The sequence below is a fragment of the Lampris incognitus genome, chromosome 4 (genome assembly GCF_029633865.1).
Source record: "Lampris incognitus isolate fLamInc1 chromosome 4, fLamInc1.hap2, whole genome shotgun sequence".
Taxonomy (NCBI): Eukaryota; Metazoa; Chordata; class Actinopteri; order Lampriformes; family Lampridae; genus Lampris; species Lampris incognitus.
In genome coordinates, this window is record NC_079214.1 from 24,008,433 (window position 1) to 24,028,872 (window position 20,440).

General features: G+C 43.7%; 1 protein-coding gene across 1 annotated transcript in view; it reads left to right on the forward strand.

The window, feature by feature from the left end:
• The window catches only part of coro2ba (coronin, actin binding protein, 2Ba), a 77,424-nt gene that overhangs the window by 42,260 nt on the left and 14,724 nt on the right, over window positions 1-20,440 (forward strand). The window contains exon 2 of the mRNA XM_056278152.1: window positions 11,398-11,598. Coding sequence (XP_056134127.1) covers window positions 11,398-11,598 — 201 coding nt within the window. The remainder of the gene's footprint in view (window positions 1-11,397; window positions 11,599-20,440) is intronic.

A 20,440-nucleotide genomic window follows, 5' to 3' on the forward strand; every position in this document is an offset into this window, starting at 1 on the left:
CATGACAAGGTCAGTCGGGGGAAATGCAGGGGAAGCTGATATAAAATTGCATGAATAAAATTACATGTATTCCCCCCCCCCCATTGTTTCTTTTCTTTCTTACATTGTTTCTCTTTATTTTGTTTTTCTTTCGCTTTCCTTTTCCCGCCAACCCTCACGCTTCCTCTTTTGTTCGCCACCCTTTCCTTGTATCTCTTCATCACCTTGAGTTCCCCTTTGCCAGCACAAGTCATTACGCCCCAAAAGCACGCGGCAGAACGTCCAGGGGGAAGGAGAACCAAACACTGGCAATATTATTAATTTAGACCAATCCTCCCGTTCTTGCATGGCTGAACTGACATGTGCAACTGACAGTGTCTCAAAGTGCGTGCGTGTGTGCAAATTGGGGTGGGGGGGGACAATATGATATATGTGTGTGGTGTGTGTGTGTGTGTGTGTGTGTGTGTGTGTGTGTGTAGGGAAAAATAAAAAAAAAATCTAGATTGATATTTTGCTCCTCATTTGTTGAGCACTTTTATCAATACCGGGAAGAAAAAACCGCTAGTGCTCAACAAATGACGAGTGGAATATCAATATAGATGTAGGAAAAAGTTTTTTTTCCTACATCTATATATTGTAACATGCATGGCTAAGTAGACACCTTAGCGCTTGGCTAACGGGTCGGAACCTTTAGTCGAGCGGTTTGCGATGAAGACACGGGTTCGCGTCCCGGCTGCGGCGGTCCCTGCGGTTGCCCCCCGAATTCGCTACATTGGTGTCAGAAGTGGGATGGTGTGACCGTGAGGGCATAGGAAGCCGTGAGGGCATGGGAACGCATAGGAAACTGATATGTTTCCCGAAAGGGGGCTAGTGTAACGTGCATGGATAAATAGTCGACTGAAGGGTCCGACGAGACCCTTCAGTCGACTGGTAAACGTAGTCGCCCGTGGGGCGGGACACACGGTTTCGCTTCCCGGATGTGACGGTTCCCGCGAGTGCCCCCCGAATTCACTACATTGGTGTCAGAAGTGGGATGCGCGCGGACGCGCTTCCCGAAAGAGGGGGGGTCTAGTGTAACGTGCATGGATAAGTAGACAAGTTAGCCGCTGGCTAACGAGTCGGACCATTTAGTCGAGCGGTTTGCGGTGTCTCCCGCGGTGCGGGGAAACACGGGTTCGCCTCCCGGCTGCGGTGGTTGCTACTAAACTTTGTCAAAAGTAACACTCAACGGTAGGAAAAATGCTAAACAAATAAGGAGCAAAATAATAATTATATATGTATGTGTGTGTATGTGAATGGCTCTGTTATCCTGTGTATAGGAGAAGACACTCATCTTTCATTCCATAAGATGTTTTACAATTTCAACATCTTTGAGAGAGTTTTTGAAATATTTTGAAAAAATTCAATTTACAAACAAACCAGCCCAGTAAAGACGGCAATTATCAAACTATACTTGGAATTAATTTAGATGGATGGATGGATGGATGGATGGATGGATGGATGGATGGATGGATGGATGGATGGATGGATGGAGAGATGCCCGTTCACTTGAAACTCATTCACTCCTCCATCTACCACTGCTGTGATAAGTGCACTCCAGCAGGAGTCGGGCATCCTGTCCTTGGCTAGTTTGCTCTTTGCACCATTAAAACTGCTTAACGGTGTGTGTGTGTGTGTGTGTGTGTGTGTGTGTGTGTGTGTGTGTGTGTGTGCACGCGTGCTTGTGTGCATGTGTGTGTTGGGTGCCCTTCTCCCTGAGAGCCGCTATAGCAGGATTTCTACATCCCCTGTCATTGCTGCTCAATAACATCCTGTCATCACACACACACACACACACACACACACACACACACACACACACACACACACACACACACACACACACACACACACACACACACACACACACACACACACACACACACAGGTTTTTAAAATATGCACATTGCTGGCCACTATTTCAGGTCATTGAAACATAATGTGATGCCACAAATGCAATAAGAAAGCTGTTTTCTGTCTGTTTTCAGGTCTATTTTACAGTTATTGGACAAATAAACAGTGGCTTTCATGGCACTATGTTGTGTAAAAGTGACATATGTAATTGACTATATCTGTTCAAAGACCAGAGTGTACATACTGAATGCTAAGTGTCACTCAGGAAAGAAAAATCCAAGAGCACAAATAATGTGAGGCTTCACACGGAGCAAAAGCCTTTTACATCTCTAACTGTCTCACTTGGCATTGCCACAGGCGCATCAAAGAATATTCAAGCTATTTCTGCCAACACTTCCTGTTACAGTCACAAAGAGAGTCCACTCCACACCAAGAGAAACGCTGGCCAAAGCAGCCTGCAGGGTTCCTCTGTTTCTGTGATATTTAGCCCTTTGTGGAAACTAAAAGTAATCATAAATGGACGCACACTGTCATGGCCAAAAGAGTGGAGCAGAAGACACAACAAGGACCTTTGTTGGCTTGACAGAGCTGCACAAAGCTCGTCCACAGACAGAACCACAAGAGCGCAAGTTCCCCAATGGCTTTTCGTGCTGTATCCTTTATATGTGGTTTCTGATGGGCCAGCTTCCTCAGTTGGCAACAGCATTGAACAAATGTTGACTGGAATAATTATATCCATTGACTTGATTTGGCATAGTGTTAATGGATTTTCACCCAGTCAAAATCTGTTGGTTTGTGGATACTGTCAGATTGATGCGTTTCTTCTTTCTTTTTGATCCCCCCCCCCCTCTTTTGTCCCCAATTGTATCTGGCCACTTACCCCAGTCTTCCGAGCCGTTCCAGTTGCTGCTCCACCCCCCTCTGCTGATCCGGGGAGGGCTGCAGACTACCACATGTCTCCTCCAATACATGTGGAGTTGCCAGCTGTTTCTTTTCACCTGACAGTGAGGAGTTTCGCCGGGGGGACGTAGCGTGTGGGAGGATCCCCCCAGTTCCCTCTCCCCCCGAACAGGCACCTGACTGACCAGAGGAGGCGCTAGTGCAACGACCAGGACACATACCCACATCCGGCTTCCCGCTTGCAGACACGGCCAAATGTGTCTGTAAGGACGCCCGACCAAGCCGGAGGTAACACGGGGATTCAAACCGGCGATCCCCGTGTTGGTAGGCAACGGAATAGCCCGCTATGCTACCCGGACGCCCGATGCATTTCTTTTGATAAGCATATTGCCACATTCACAGAGAGACAGAGATCTCCTGCTGTTAAAAGATCAGAGAGCAGGAGAAAAAAAAAGGGGATGGGAAGGGGCCAGAGAAAAGAGGAGAGACAGGATGGTAGGAGAGCTGTCAGGCCTCGAGGCCTGGTGTGGAAACCTCAATAAACACACTGTAACCTTTGCACTGTTCTGCCCTACAGCCACACACACTGCCCAGACACACAATATACAGACACATAGATGGAACACATAGACACACACACACATGGACACACACACAGGTACATAACTAGATACACACACATAAGCACAAACACACACACAGACACACACACACACACACAAGAAAACAAAGTGAAAGCCGAGTGCCAAGATAAGTTTCCTTCACAGGTCCACACACATTTCAGAAACACAAAACTGTAAGGGAATGTAGTTATTACCATGGTGCCTTGTCTGAGCATACAAACATGGCTAGGGATGATTGCAGAGGCTATTTCTCCATCTAAAACTGTCTGATACATGCCAGGATTCAGCTGAGGTCCCTCTCGACGAGTCGGAGAACCGAGACCCGCTTCAGGCGGTGAAATGAGCAATGATGTAGAAGCTGGAGTTGTTCTAGCAATTATCTCCAGCTCCATCGAACCTCGGTGAAAATGAATACACCTTCAGAAGGATGCCAACACGCTTTTCTTATCCACTATAACTAGTAGTTTTTCAGTGTAAGCTCACCCGGTTTTGGCAAGGAGGATAAGATAATATTGTTTGTAGAGCCTTTTTTTTTTAGCATTTTATGAAATGGAGCATGAGAGCAACACACAACATGTGCTTTCACTGGTTTAGAAATAATGCAAGTATCGCCTGCACCTTGTAGACTCAAGGTCTCTGTGCACCCTCACCTGAATTCCCTCCCTGACAAAAAAAACAAGACTGAAATACTTTTACAGCTATTAGTAAATTTAGATCATGCAATTTGGTAATGGAAGACTTCGCACTGTAATGCAAAATTAAGCACGAAACAGTGATGGTTTGCATTCAGGAAACCATTTCTTACTAAAGATAACAACCTCCCGCCTGGCCAAATAAAAACATCTACCATATCCACGTTGCATGACCAGCCAATTAATTATATTACAAGGTTGAACTTACATTTATGTAGAGACGCTAGGTGGGCGGCACTAATGTGGACATTTTCTTGGCGGTAAACAAAGCTACAATTTAGCGATGTGCAAAACTTAGACTCCAGCTGTTCTAGTGGTGAGTTCATAAATCCACTTATGCGCCGTGGGAAAATGTCTCCCCTGCTTTGTACACTGTTATTTAAGAGTGGTATTGTTTGCACTTCTGTAATCGTGGCCACGATTGCGGATATGGTTGTATAATTATGCGTACTGATTCCTGATGTGGCCTAAAGGATGTTGTTTATCCTTTAATGTGTTGTATAAGCTGTGGCCTAATGTATAGGTTTACTCATTATGTATAATTGCCTCTTGCAGTACTGTATTAAATACAATATTTTTTTTGGGGGGGTTCCCCTCTCCCCCACATCATACCAGGCCAATTAACCCACTCTTCCAAGCCATCCCGGTCGCTGCCCCATCCCCTCTGCCGATCTGGGGAGGGCTGCAGACTACCACATGCCTCCTCCAATACATGTGGAGTCGCCAGCCGCTTCTTTTCACCTGACAGTGGAGTTTCACCAGGGGGACGTGGGAGGATCACGCTATTCCCCCCCCAACAGGTGCCCCCACTGACCAGAGGAGGCGCTAGTGCAGCGACCAGGACACATACCCACATCCGGCTTCCCACCCACAGACACGGCCAATTGTGTCTGTAGGGATGCTCGACCAAGCTGGAGGTAATGCGGGGATTCGAACCAGCGATCCCTGTGTTGGAAGACAATGGAATAGACCACCACGCCACACGGATGCCCCTTAAATGCAAAATATTCAACAGAGTTCCCCCTGTGCACCTTAGTTTAAAACCTCTGGTTTTGTGGACGTAGTGTGTGCACGCCTGTGCACATACTTGACAGTATGTACGTATGCCTCTCTGTCATAGTTTATTTCTTTCATGAAACATGATAATGTTAATTATATGCTTGATAAAAGCTATGTGAGGTGAACAAAATGCCCCCCCCCGTCAACGTTGATTGCCTGTCCGTTCCTTATGCGCTGGCGCCGACCCTGGGCTTACTGTGTTATTTTTCAAAATAATCAGCTTTAGCATGCTCTGTACCATGCTCAGTGTTGGAAGGAGTTTATGAAACTGCTGACCCTGCTGGTTACGTTCATTTCAAAGAAAATCCCAATTCATTTTCCCAGTCACACAAAAATAATCAAAAGCCGCAATCCTGACTGTGTGCTGTGGTGTTAATGTAATTGCATTGGTGTTTGAAATGAAACGAGTCGTCGGTGTTGAGTCAGCACCATCCCCACCACCAAAGTAAGAAAATAAAAGAAGGTTGAATCAGTTCATCTGGATACAACTGTGTCCAGATGAACTGATTCAACCTTCTTTGATTCGACCTTCTTTGATTCACTTACCTGGGTTATTCTGCATGCATCAAGACAAAGTAAGAAACATGTTTGAATCCGAGTTATTCTTTAAGCCTGGTCTGCCATATCCGCTTGGTAGCTACTTCCCTTCATCTTCGTCAGTCTTGCCACTACTTTTCTTATTTTTCTATATTTGGCTGCTATAGTGAAGATGTAAAACAGTATGCGCTATATGATTTTTTTCCTGGGGGAAGTCCTCCACAGAAGCAACCGTTAAACTAATGAGCAAGTATAAAAAATTCATGATGTGAACATTTCATGGATTGGCTGTTGTCCTAAACATGCCAGCAATAGGAAGTATCAGAGAGAAAATTTGTTTGCAATTAAATAATCAGAATTGTTACTTAAACTAGAGGAAATTTTTATAAATCAGACATTTTGGAAAAGGAAAGATTTCAATTGACAAAAAACTATAATAATGTTATAAACTACAAAGACACTAACAAATGAACTTGTTTCAATAACAATTTAAAAAAAGTATTTCTTCAATAGCTGACAATCCATCTTTGATTCAGTACATGAATAATTTTATTTCAATTTTGAGACGCACTATTGGTGCACAGGGGCAACAAGACCGCTGCGCAGCAACTACTTTTGCTGTTTTGCAATGCAAAGGCCATGCAAAAAAAAAATCCTGATCAGCAAGGTAGCATAAGGTCTACATGAATCAACCAACCAAACAATTACTTTGAATGCCACTATAAAATACCCACTTCCACAATACTTTGAAAGGCACCTGGGAGGTCGGTTTTAGATTTCAGACATAATCTCCATGGATTAGACCAGGGAGGCGAGAGAGAAAAAGAGAAGATGAAAGACAGGGAGATGATAAGAGTGGCAGATGAGAGGAAAAGAGAGCTGGAGGATGTTATGAGTAGTCAGGGCAGTCCTTGTTATTTCAAATAAGCAATGGGTGAGACGGGATGATTGCTGAGAGAAAGAGAGAGAGAGAGAGAGAGAGAGAGAGAGAGAGAGAGAGAGAGAGAGAGAGAGAGAGAGAGAGAGAGAGAGAGAGAGATCATGAGTAACATGATGGAAGAGTCAGGGAACAGGAGGAAAGAGGGAGTGCTAGCCCTCCGGCCCTCAGTATTAGTAGGAGGGAAGGGGGTTGGAAGAGAGAGTGTAAAGGGGAGGGGAGAAAAAGACATGAGAGAGAGAGAGGGACCAAGAACAGAAACGGGCCATCTCGTTGGATTGAAGGGGGGAAACGTAAGAAACGAGGATATCCTGGCGGCTCTCTTAGAAGGAAGGGTGGGTGTTTGCAACCTGAGAAGGCCGCAGCAACAGTGGCTATAGTGTCACTGTAAGCACTGCAGTAAGGTAAGATGACATTTTCAATAAGGTGATTAGAAGAGTATTACAAAGTGTGCTATTCAAATATGGACATCAGAGTGGGAAGGAGATTTGGTAGTGTTTTAAGTCAAGTGATAGTCTGTGTTACTCAAGTAGGGCACAACTATCTGCATAGTCACGGATGTTGAAAGAGAAATGACAATATTGTTTGTCCCACATGGCAACCAGCACTGCATCTTGTGAACTTCACAAACAGACAAAGTGGTTCACTCACTGGTTTGCTGGTGATGAGCCCTTGTGTATGTATGTGCATGATAGTGCACGTCTGTGTGTGTGTGTGTGTGTGTGTGTGTGTGTGTGTGTGTGTGTGTGTGTGTGTGTATGTGCACAGTTCTATGTGCAAAAAATGTGAACGAAAAAACCCACAGACACACACACACACACACACGCACACTCACATGCGCACACACACAAACATCCTCTCCATGCCATACGCTGGTGATCAGTGAATGACCATCGTTGTAAAGAGAGCTGAAAGCCGGCTAGTCTCTCCCTTTCTCCAACCATCCCTGAGGCTACTCTCCGCAGCTCTTGTGTTCTACATTAATTCTTTAACAGGCTGCCATTATGCTGCTCATACAGAGATGGTCTCAGACTGATCTTGGTTTTTAAAGGGTTTAGGATGAGACTTGTGGTAATACAAATGGATGTTACACCCCTATCAGTCATATCAGTTAACCTGCTGTTACAGCATATTATAGATGTGGAGCTTGTGAAGTAGTATTAATAGACATACAGTAGTTGTACTGTAATGTTGTGGCGTGGCTGCTACGGTCTACAATGCACCCGAAACTTAATGATGGAGTCGTAGCAAAAGTGATTGCCCGCACTTGTTTATTGTATGGCTTCCCTCCAGTGTGGTCTGAGACTTCAAGGGAAAGACAATGGCAGCATGAAGGTCTGGGGATGATTTTATTTGCATACCCCACACCACTGGCACCAGCTCCCTACCCAGTTCACAGAACAATGCAGTATAGAGTATTTGGATGATGTCATCGAGCAATGCTGCCGCTGATCTGACAAGAGTTATAAGTCTTCTCCCTCCAGTTCCTGTCTGGGAACTGATATAGTCCATCTATGACACATACTTCCAATAGATCCCCTATGTGCGTTCAGTTAATTTCACCAAATGGTAGCCCTTTTCAACAGTGGAGAAAAAAAATGGAAGAGCTCACTGGAGATGAATCGCGATGGGACAATTTAAATCCATGTTGTTTGTGTCCACTTCTGCAGCTGTCTGCCTCAGGAAAGCCATCTTGATTGCCACAAAGCATGAGCTCCGTCAATGCATTCTTGTGGTGAAATGACAAACAAAAGAAGCAGTTTGAGTCAAAGTGAGTTTTCATGTTACAAGTCAACAACTTCTCCTGTGTTGTGTAGAGCAGTTGTCTACTTCTCTTGAACTGTGTATAAAAAAACCCCAACAACTTGTGGACCTAAACACTGTAGAAAAGATCGTCCTTGAGGAAATGTATCACCGCAGCCTGTACATTTACCTCCATAGATATCTACGCATACATACACACACGAATACACAGGTACAACTACATACCATAGGCATACTCACAGTACATGACAATCAATGGGACATGATTGCACAGATACAGAGCCAGACTTGCTGCAGGGCATTTTGTGTATTTGCATGTATGTATGCTATAGTAGTATAGTGCAGTACCTTGCATGTGAGGGCTTGGTTGCTGAGGTCTGAGAGGTTGAGGGTGGTTATACCAATGATATTGGTGGCAGAGTGTAATACACAGTTTATTCTTGTTGGGCGACAGTTAACATGGTAAAGAAGCAAACATTAAAAAAAATTAAAAGAAGAATAAACAAGTTGGTATATTTGTCATAAATTAATCAGTCTGGTGGGACCAGCCTTATTGTTTGTGATTATTTTTTTGTGAGGAATTACTTTTCCCTCGCATTCCTTCCTAGAAAAAAATAAAACGTTCACCTAAAGCATCATAAGATTGTGTCATAACATGTTTCACAATTCCAATGTGCGACCTATGGCCAACTGGTACTGCTCAGAAGTGAGTTTCACCTCGCCATAGACATGACTTGATTATCATCTCTGCACAGATGGGACTGGTCAATCTGTGACTATGGTGTTGGATGATGGGGATAGGATGTTCGACATCAGCAATACATCCTCTATCCTAATTATTCTGTAGCCTACATTTAAAAAAAAAACTCTAAATGAGATGTATTTCCCTCACAGTGTAATTTTTCTTGATTATGACCTATTTCATCTTTCTTAATGCCCTCCATAGCCTGCCTACTAGCTAGGGCTGTCCCAAATACCTTACTATTTAACCAATGTTAAAATATTAAGGTAGTTGTTTTTTTATTTCTACACAAAGTATAACACAATGATAAACATGCAGTGTGGGTGTGAGAAGTATTAAACATAATTATATAAAACAAACACAAAACAATTTTGTACAATATAATTTTTTCTGCAAACAGTACATCACCATAGCAACTCATCATCCTGTACTGTTGTTTTGCTGTCCTGCCGGCTCCATCACACAGTTTGTTGTTTTTCCCGTGGCGTACCTATTGTAAATTGCCGTTTACCATCTCCCGAAAAATAAAAACATCGAATACTGATTTTGCCTCCGATTACCATGGCAACGGTCGAATGCTTCGAAGCATTCCGGTCAGTGCTGCTAACAGTGTCAAGTCACTATATCCGCACTACAGGAAGACTGACCCACTCAAAGGAGCAGGGACAGGGGCGTCCGGGTAGCGTAGCGTTCTATTCCGTTGCCTGCCAACTCCCCATGTTACCTCCGGTGTCAGTACTTGATCTACTCACCCTGCTCGGGGTCCTGCGACTAGAGATGACATCACTACTTCACGCATTATGATTGGGTAGGGGCTTGGGTAGGGCTAGTTCAGTTTAGGAACAGCGGGAACTAGTAGATTGACGTTAGCCGTAGCTCCGGCCTTCCACCCTCGCACCTTTACTAACCAACTCTATGTCAACGTGGATTGTAAAAAACATACAGCTAAATAACTATAAAGCTAGCGTTAAACAATGCTTGCTAGCGACATAATCTGTGACGTCATATGTAGTCGAAGGACCCCCGATATTGTACCCGAGGGGCGCCCGAGTCGATATTGTACCCGACGGGCGCCCGGGTAGTGTAGCGGTCTATTACATCGCCTACCAACACTGGGGTCGGCGGTTCAAATCCCTGTGTTACGTCCGGCTTGGTCGAGCGTCTCTACAGACACAATTGGCTGTGTCTGTGGGTGGGAAGTCGGATGTGGGTTATGTGTCCTGGTCGCTGCACTAGCTCCTCCTCTGGTCGGTGGGGAAGGGGGAACTAGCGTGATAATCGAAATTCCTCACTGTCAGGTGAAAAGAAGGGGCTGGCGAAAAGAAGGGGCTGGCGAAAAGAAGGGGCTGGCGATTCCACATGTATCAGAGGAGACGTGGTTGTCTGCAGCCCTCCCCGGATTGGCAGAGGGGGTGGAGCAGCGACCGGGAAGAGTGGGGTAATTGGCCGGATACAATTGGGGAGAAAAAGGGGGAAGAAGTAGGGGCGTCATCTAATGCAGTGTTTCTCAACCGGGGGTCCGCGGACCCCTAGTGGTCCGTGGTGTAATTGCAAGGGGTCCGTGAAAATAAAATATCTAGATCCTATGACATTTATAGAAATATGATTATTTTACTTAAACGTGACTGAGACCTTTATCTACCTAAACTATAAAGGGTAACAGGACTTTTTCTCTAATTACATCTGTTTCACAAGTGTAATTTATTGTATTTTAATAAGAGATCTCTCTCCCGTTTGCATTGTTAAAAGTTACTGCATAAAAATTATGTTGTTACATATATCTGAAAGTTACTGAATACATATTCTGTTTTGTTACATATATCTGAAAGTTACTGCACAAGAATTCTGTTTTGTTAAGTATATCTAAGTTACAACTGAAAGCTCTTATTTTTGCCCCAAAGAGTGAATAAATGCTATAATGCAATTTAAAATATAGTTTCTACTGTTTCTATCAAATTGCAACCCCCCTCCCCCAAGATCAGGTGGAGGGGTCCTCAGGGTAGATCAAAAATACGCAGGGGGTCCAGGACCCCAAAAAGGTTGAGAACCACTGATCTAATGGATATCTGTGTTTGGCTTAGTCATAGTGTACAGTAGCTCAAATAGGTTGAACGCCTCCAATCCGTTTTAACGTTCAGTCCATCATCATCATCTTCTTCTTTATCAACATTATGGGCAAGTTACTTTTAAAAGCAAAAAATTGTGTAAAGGCTGCAATGTCGCCATGTTTGCTGACACACAAGGGAAGGTCTAACTTTAATTTCCTTTCAGATGTCATGGCGCCCGACCTACCGAAGCTCCAAGTTTCGAAATGTCTATGGAAAGGTCGGCAGCCGGGAGCACTGCTTCGACGGGATTCCCATCACTAAGAATGTGCATGACAACCACTTCTGTGCCGTCAACGCCAAGTATCTGGCCATTGTCACCGAGAGCTCCGGTGGGGGCTCCTTCGTCGTTGTACCCGTATCTCAGGTAATCTCTACAACTACCACCAGAACAGCACATACCACGTCTGATTCACTCTTTAGTTCTAGTCTTTGCATGGCTGTCTGAAAAACTCATGCTAACCCTGTGCCCTTTGGCAGTATGCTCACACGTTTGTGCATCTGAGAGAGTTACGTAAGGAAAACATACATTACGTCATCATGGGTTGTTGTTTGCCCTGTTAATCATGTGCATCATATAGTAATACAGTACAGCAACATTTTTTACATTTAATTTACGTTTAATTTCTTTGACACAGTTAGCCGGGGTGACTTACCTGCACCTTTTCAGATATTATGGTGCAGTATATGTACATTGTTTAAGCCCTGTATAAGAATCAAATCATTTTGGTTTGCATCTCTACTCAACACTGTATAGGATCATTCTTTGTTGAGCTGTTTTCACACGATTTGCAGCACAGAATCTCACTGGTATCACAAACCATGCCAGCCTCTTATCCCCAGCCAGAGTTCAAAGCCAAAGTCGTAATAAACCTCCATTCTGGATGTAAACTGGCATGCTAGTCTTTCCCATAAATACTGCAAAAGGGCATTACTGTAATGGAAAATATTTCGGTTTTTTTTTTTAAGTACAGCGGCCCATCTTTTTTCAGGATGCAAGTTTCAAAATGCACTTTTAGGAAACAAATTTGAACTAAAAACTTGGTTTTGCAACAAAAAAAAAGAAATGTTGTGGGGGTTTAGTTTGTGTACTGGGACTCCAGTGGCTGATGGACTTGTGAATTTTGGAGAATGATCCATGAATAACTTTAATAGTGTAACCGGTTATTTTCTTGCCCGGTGCGGGATTCGATACGGCGTGTACTGCACCACAAGGCGACATCACTAACCACTCGGCTAAAGGGTCAGACCCGTTAGCTAGGGACTAACGTGTCTTATTAGTAGTTTACAATAGTGTGAATAGTTATCATTTCTAGACTTTCATTCATTCATTCATTCATTATCCATACCGCTTATCCTGCTCTCAGGGTCGCGGGGATGCTGGAGCCTATCCCAGCAGTCACTGGGCGGCAGGCGGGGAGCCACCCTGTACAGGCCGCCAGTCCATCACAGGGCTGCCAGTCCATCGCAGAGCCGCCAGTTCATTGTTTATATGTTTGATTTCCCAAATATTATTATTATTAATATTAGTATTCTAACGTGCACGAATAAGTAGACACGTTAGCCCTTGGCTAACGGGTCGGGCCCTTTAGTCGACTGGTTAACGTTGTTGCCCGCGGTGCATGAGATACGGGTTTGCATCCCGGCTGTGGCAGTTCCTGGACTGCCCCCCTAATTCGCTGCATTGGTGTCAGAAATGGGATGCGCGCGGACGCGCTTCCCGAAGGAGGTGGGTAGTGTAACGTGCATTAATAAGTAGACACGTTAGCCCTTGGCTAACGGGTCGGACCCTTTACAAAAAAATGTAGCGAATTAAGGGGGCAGCCCGGGAACCGTCGCCACATCCTGGACGCGAACCCGTATCTCCCGCACCGCGAGAGACAACTTTAACCAGTCCCGTATCTCCCGCACAGCGAGCGACAACATTAACCAGTCGACTAAAGGGTCCGACCCATTAGCCAAGGGCTAATGTGTCTACTTATTCGTGCACGTTACACTACCCCCCCTGGTTAACGCTGTCGCTCGCGGTGCGGGATTTACGGGTTCGCGTTCCGGCTGTGGCAACGGTTCCCGGGCTGCCCCTTAATTCGCTATAGTATTACTGTTATTATCAACAGCAATATTACTCATTGTATCAGAATCCTGTTTATTGGCCATGTAGGTTTGCACTACATGGAATTTGACTCCTGTTTTGTGGCTCTCTCAGTGTACTTAACATAGAATAACAACACTACAACACAACAATCTTCAGCTATATACACAAGGGTTGACTATATACAGGTGAAATAAGAGGTGATAAAGTGCAATGGTACAGAGAATATATCAGAGATGCTGAAATATATGTTAGCAGGTTACTTACATATTGTAAGGATATGCATTATTGGTCAGACAAAGTTCAAGATATTCCTGAGACTGTCAATAGGGCCACATCTAACTATCATCAGCAACATTTTCTTAGACCCTACTGACATGAACACGAACCACAGTACTGAGCAATGGAAAATAACATCTATCTATCTATCTGGCTTTATGCATGTATCTGTTTTTATGCATCTATCAACATCAGTCACTGCCCCACTTGTTTTCTGTGTCAGATGGCTGCTGTTGAGTTTTATGAAATCATCCGGTATAATCTGTAGATTTTACAGTTACTTTTTTTTTGTCGATACATAAATCCCTACAGATCGTAGGTTTCTCATCTAATGAGGACACTCGTTGCTACACAAGCAAGTGCAACTCACAATCTCATATGTATTTCTGTTTTGGTTTTTCCTTTTCTATTTTTGCTCTCTCTCCCTGTCACTCCCAACAACAACATTTTTACATGAAGAGCTTGAGAACAGCAGAAAAGCAGGCCCACATGAAATCATAGTACGAGACAAACGTTCTCTCTCTTCCTTTTTTTTTCTATTTCATAATATTCAGATGTCTTCCTTTTTCTTTGGCAGCTAAAATGTGAGCCGAGCTGCAAGTTGCCCATCAAAGCCTAAGCTCAATTTCTGTTATTTGATTTATGGGTTTAAACACCAAATTAGCAGAGATGTTTTCACAAGGGAAGACATTAGTGTTTGTGGGATGGAAGCAGAGAAGACTTGCAATTTTTATTTTCATCATTACTCTTACAATATGACATATACATGATATCATCTGAGCGAGAACTGCTGTAGATTTACTTTCCTATTTCTCCAAGGCACTTTTTGGGAAATTTGCAGACTTGTGCTCTCTCCCTCCCCCATTTTTTTTCCGTGCACTGCATATTTTATTAATCCACATGCCATCATGTCTCTGGACAAAAGAATATCTTTTGTCCTCATACCAATACTGCTCGGTGGAATTCATTGCAAGCATTCTCTATAGAAAAATGATTAATGATACTTATAGGTTGCGCTACTTTGATATACGTATGCATATCATATTCTTATATGTTGAATCAATGGTAAATGTATCAGGAGTCGACATAAGTCTGTCCACTCATGCAACTCATTACCCTCCAGTCACATAACAGCTTGCAAAGATTAATGAAATGAAATGAAAAAGATAAAAAGAGGAAACAGTCTCTGTTTCTGGTTATGTGTTTTCTGTTTTCTGTCAATGCATGTAACTCACGTTTGTGACCAGTCTGTGTTCTCGGACTCTTGCTATCAATATCTTCCTTCCAGATACTTTGGCTGTGCATTCTTATATCAGGAATACAAGTATAGAGGAAAACTGGCCCCAGGAAATCTTTTTTTTTTCACCCTAATTCTATCCGGCCAATTACCCCACTCTTCCAAGCCGTCCCGGTCGCTGCTCCACCCCCTCTGACAATCCGGGGAGGGCTGCAGACTACCACATGCCTCCTCTGATACATGGGAAGTCGCCAGCCGCTTCTTTTCACCTGACAGTGAGGAGTTCCGCCAGGGGGACGTAGCATGCGGGAGGATCACACTATTCCCCCCAGTTCTCCCTTCCGCCCCAAACAGGCGCCCTGACCGACCAGAGGAGGCGCTAGTGCAGTAACCAGGACACATAACCCACATCCAGCTTCCCACCCGCAGACACGGGCCAATTGTGTCTGTAGGGACGCCCTACCAAGCCGGAGGTAACATGGGCATTCGAACTGCCGATCCCAGTGTTGGTAGGCAACGGAATAGACCGCTACGCTACCCGGGCACCCCTGGCCCCAGGAATTCTGCGATAGACTGTATTTAATTTTATTTTATCACCCTATTATATGACGCTGTCCTTGCAAAGGTCAATATATCATGCATGTCCAACTTATATGGGCATTCGCAGGGCAGGCGGATAAACATGTATACTGAAAAACAGGTGAATCTGATGGAGGTCCTTGGCAGATTAAAAGGCAACACTCAGTGTGCAGATCTAATTTCTGTAAAGGTTACTCTTGTTGTGATCCAAAGACTGTACCAAGTTCAATGTCCCCTCATTTCCGTGTGTCTATGCTGAGTTGATGAGAGTAGAACTTAGCATGCATCATCATTTTGCTCAGCAGCAAGTGTAACAGCCTGTTGGGGACGATGATGACAATTGTTTCATGGGTCATCAAAATGCTCAAGACTTTGAATCCTGGTATCAGAGAGCACATATGTGGATTAAAAAAAATTAAGTCAATTTATATATTTTATAGCCCATTATCACAAATTACAAATTTGCCCCAGAGGGCTTCACAGCAATACAACATCCTGTCCTTAGCCCATTATCACAAATTACAAATTTGCCTCAGGCGGCTTTACAGCAATACGACATCCTATCCTTAGACTCTCGCATTGGATAAGGAACAACTCCCTAAAAAAAAAAATCTTTAACAGGGAGAAAAAATAGGAAGAAACCTCAGGGAGCGCATCAGAGAAGGGATATTGCTGCCAAGATGGACAACATACAATGGATGTTGTGCATACAAAATAAAGCACAATTTACAGAACACAACACTGAAAGAGGATAGCAGAATTACAATAGAATTATAAGATATATGAAGAATATGATGAGGAGGATGCCAAACGGTGTCCAGATGTCACCAGAACAGCCCAGCACCTGAGCCACATGACCACCATCACCATGTAGACCTGACAGGACGACAGACTACTCCTGACAGGACGACAGACTACACATGCACACAGTGGAGACTCACATCACACCATTCACATTCACAGGAGAAGAGACGAGAAAAGGCATTAGTCACACATCGGCATGGGAGAAGGATACAACAATGAAACAGGATAGCAAAATTATATGGATTTATAAGATGTATAAAAAATGTGATGAGGAGGATGCCAAGCAGTGTCCAGGTGGCAACCACCATCACCATAGCGACCTGGGAGTAGGACAGACTACACATGCACACAGGGGAGACTCACATCACACCATTCACATACACAGAAGAGAAAGGAGAAGACATCATTCAGAGAGAGAGAGAAAACACGTGGGAGAAGAGAACAGTTTGCAATAGTTAATAATCTATACTCTGTAATCTCGTCAGCAGAACAGTGCCTGGTAAATTCATTGAGACAGAAACCAACCTGCCATGCAGTGCATGTTGTGAAGTACTCAGTTAAAAATGATCACTTGTGCTCCTTAGCTGAAGAACCCTGAGCTGTCAGTGAATACATTCATCATCTCCCCAGCTCCAACCAGAGCATGCTGCCTGACAGAGGATGGAGGAGGAATAGAAAGGGGGCACGGTCCGCATGAGGACGTCATTGGTCACATTTTAACCATCTGAAAATTAATTGTCTTCTGTACTGTTTGGCATATCAGAAGCAGTCTGGTACGCTCTTTGAGGTCACACAGAAGAAGAAAAAAAAAACAAAAGGATTGAAAAGGACTACTGTTTGGACTTTTTTTTTTTCTCTCCCAGAAACATAAAATATATTTCCTTTCGCTGATGGCTGGGTAATATTTAAAGTCTGAACTCTGTTTGGGAGAGCGTCTGTCTGAACATTGTCTTGGACCTCGCCTTTTGTCAGAAAATGTACTGCAAAATCATCGCTTCTTGTTTCAGTTGGGGTTTAACAAATCTGTGTTAGGTTAGGCCAATGACCATTCAGGCAGAGGCATGGCAGACATATTAAGATGACTGCCAGGGAGCAAGCCATATGGTATCCCTGAGATAATGCCACCTGCGAGGAGAAAGATTGCTGTTGGCACCAACTGCTACCCAGTCTGGCACAGAAACAGACCCCAAGGGTGAGAAACACCTTTTCATGGTGGAAAAGTAAACATTCATGCCATTTTCAAACAGACAGGGGGAAGGAAGCTCTCGAGTAAGGGGAGAGAGACTTCGTGGATGTCTTTATTTTTTCTTGTAGCATCATTAGTATTACTGGTGTTGTTTTTTTTCTTTCCTGTTTTGCATCCCTTATTTTCCTTATCAAGCCTCTTCACCTTGCTCTCTCAATATCTCTCTCTCTCTCTCTCTCTCTCTCTCTCTCTCTCTCTATCTATCTCTCACACTCACTCACACACTCAAACACACAGCTCACATTGATGCTTTGCATTTTTCTTCATATTCAAACTGACCGTACTATTCAATTTAAGTTGAATTATTTGCATAGTTGTGGAGCCCTTCACTCTTTACTGACTCTATCTGCGACTTCTCCAACATAAGAAGCTCTTCGTTAATATTCTTCAGTGATTCACTGTAACATGTGATGTGCAACACGATGGCACAGTGGTTAGCACAGTCACCTCACAGCAAGAAGGTCCTTGGTTCGAACCCCAGGGTTGTCCAACCTTGGGGGGTCATCCCGGGTCATCCTCTGTGTGGAGTTTGCATGTTCTCCCCGTGTCTGCCTGGGTTTCCTTCAGGTGCTCCGGTGTCCTCCCACAGTCCAAAGACATGTAGGTCAGGTGAATCGGCCATACTAAATTGTCCCTAGGAGTGAATGTGTCGGCCCTGTGATGGACTGGCGGCCTAGGCCGTCCAGGGTGTCTCCCCGCCTGCTGCCCACTGACTGCTGGGATGGGCTCCAGCATCCCCGCGACCCCAATTGGGATAAGCGGCTTGGATAATGGCTGGGTGGAGGGATGTTGTGATGTGGCTCAGTTCAGCTGGCTTTGGCTCCAGTGCAGGTCCAGATATGCAGCGGTCCAAGTCAGATTCCACTCTCTGAACTTGGTGCACAGCAAGTTACTACCGCTAACAGTGAAGCAGCTGCAGATTAATTTACTCTTCTGCTTTGTTGTAACCACATGTGTACCAAGTCTGACCAATACACGACAGCCTTGATCATTTGAGCTACGTATATGGTTTATAAACCCGTATAAGGTACAAACTGCAAATTAGGTGAATGAGAAATGTGCAAGTCACAACCTTGTTTCTGAAATTCTTTGTAAAATCCATCTTAATTAAATGCACAAACAGGGGAATTTTGCGGGATGTTGCCTTCGCATTTCTCATCGTTACTGCCGTTCAACGGAGCAATTAGTGAAATCTGGAGCTATTATAATCCAAAATATTGTTCTTCACTATGCAGATGATTTAACTGAAACCCAGTTGACCATGAAAGAAAGATAATTAAAAAATGCTTTACATAGTCCATCTTATTTAACGTCTGAACAGGGCAGACTGAGCAGATGTGGATAGGAAGAGCAGCATGCAGCGGACCGACCCTGTGATAAAAAAAACAGCAGCAGAATATCAATTCAACTTGAGTATGACTCAGCCTATTTCCTGGCTGGTCAATGAATTACAACCAAGCATATAGGAGAGCTTTTTGTGTCCTCCTCGGCCTCGATTTATAGCCAGTCAATCTAATGAATCCCCATGTGACACCAGCACTGGCATATCTGACCGTAGTGACAGCCAGGCCTCCAAAGAAGAAACTGACTAAGCAAGACAGAAGAGACATAATTGTAACAAAAGCCTGGAAAAAATTAAAGTTTTTTGTTTATTTTCAACATTTCTATCTAATCTATTCTGTTATTTCCCTCTGGCGAGTCAGCTATTAGAATGGTGTTTAGCTTTTTCATGGCCGGCTACATTAACTATCAGCCTGTTATCAGGGAAGTCACAGCTCGGGTATTTGTAGCACGCAGAAGCTGCATAAGGATTCAGAGAGGCGCCTGGGATTGAGTAGGGCCATTGGTCCCTGGGCCGGCACATCTGGCTGTCGCCCGGCACTGTTCGTCTTCGCCATAGCTAAAGGAAATAAGTTCCAGAAATATAATAAGGCCAGTAATCCTTTATCCTACTCCCACACGAGTTGTGCCTGATGTGCGTAGATCAGTTAAGGATGGCCGCCTGGATTTCCACACGCATGTGTGATTCATGGCGTATACATGGCACGTTATGGTGGGTCCATGTGTGCATACATAAATACATGCATACAGCGGATATATAAAAAGTCTACAACTCCCTGTTAAAATGGCAGGTTTTTGTGATGTAAAAAAAAAGATGAAACCAAGATAAATTATGTCAGAACCTTCAGTGGGAAATTGCAAAAAGATTGCCAAGTCAAGATGTGCCAAGCTGATTGACTCTTCCCTAAAAAAGTGAGTGCTGTAATAAAATCAAAAGGTGCTTCAACAAAATATTAGTTTAGGAGTGTGTGCACACTTATGCAACTGGGTTATTGTATGGTTATTTTCATTTTTATTTTTTTTCCTAAAAAGTTTCAGTTTCTTTTTCACTTGAATTTTATGGGTTGCAATTTCACATTGATGGTTCTGACACGATTGAGCTTGGTTTCATTTGTTTGCATAAAAAAGCTGCCATTTTACCAGCGGTGTGTAGACTTTCTATATCCACTGTATGTGCATGTAGTTGTGCAAGGTGTGAAAAGCAACCAGGTTTCTCAGTCTTGCATGAGTCTGCTAGTGACAAGGTGTTACCAGGTAGTAGTTACCAGGTAAAATAAGGAGACAGTGACTATATTATTTTCTTTCTTTTCTCTTCTTCTTCTTCTTCTTCTTCTGCCCCTCCTCCTCTTATTGTAATTGTTATTAATGCTCCCCCACTATTTTGTAAAGAAACTAATAGTGAAGAGCAAAATCAGAAATCAAAGTGGTTAGAATACCCATTATTTAATTCATTTATTGGTTTAATATGATTACTAATCACCCAGGAACCCCTGCAAGCAGGCTTCACTGTTCCACACCAGAAGTCATGGAATCCTCGACCTTAATCATGAATGGAGTACAAAAATGCACTTTGTTTTGCTATAAAGCTACTTATTCACAGCTGTGCATTTTTTTTCTTTTTTTAGCAATAC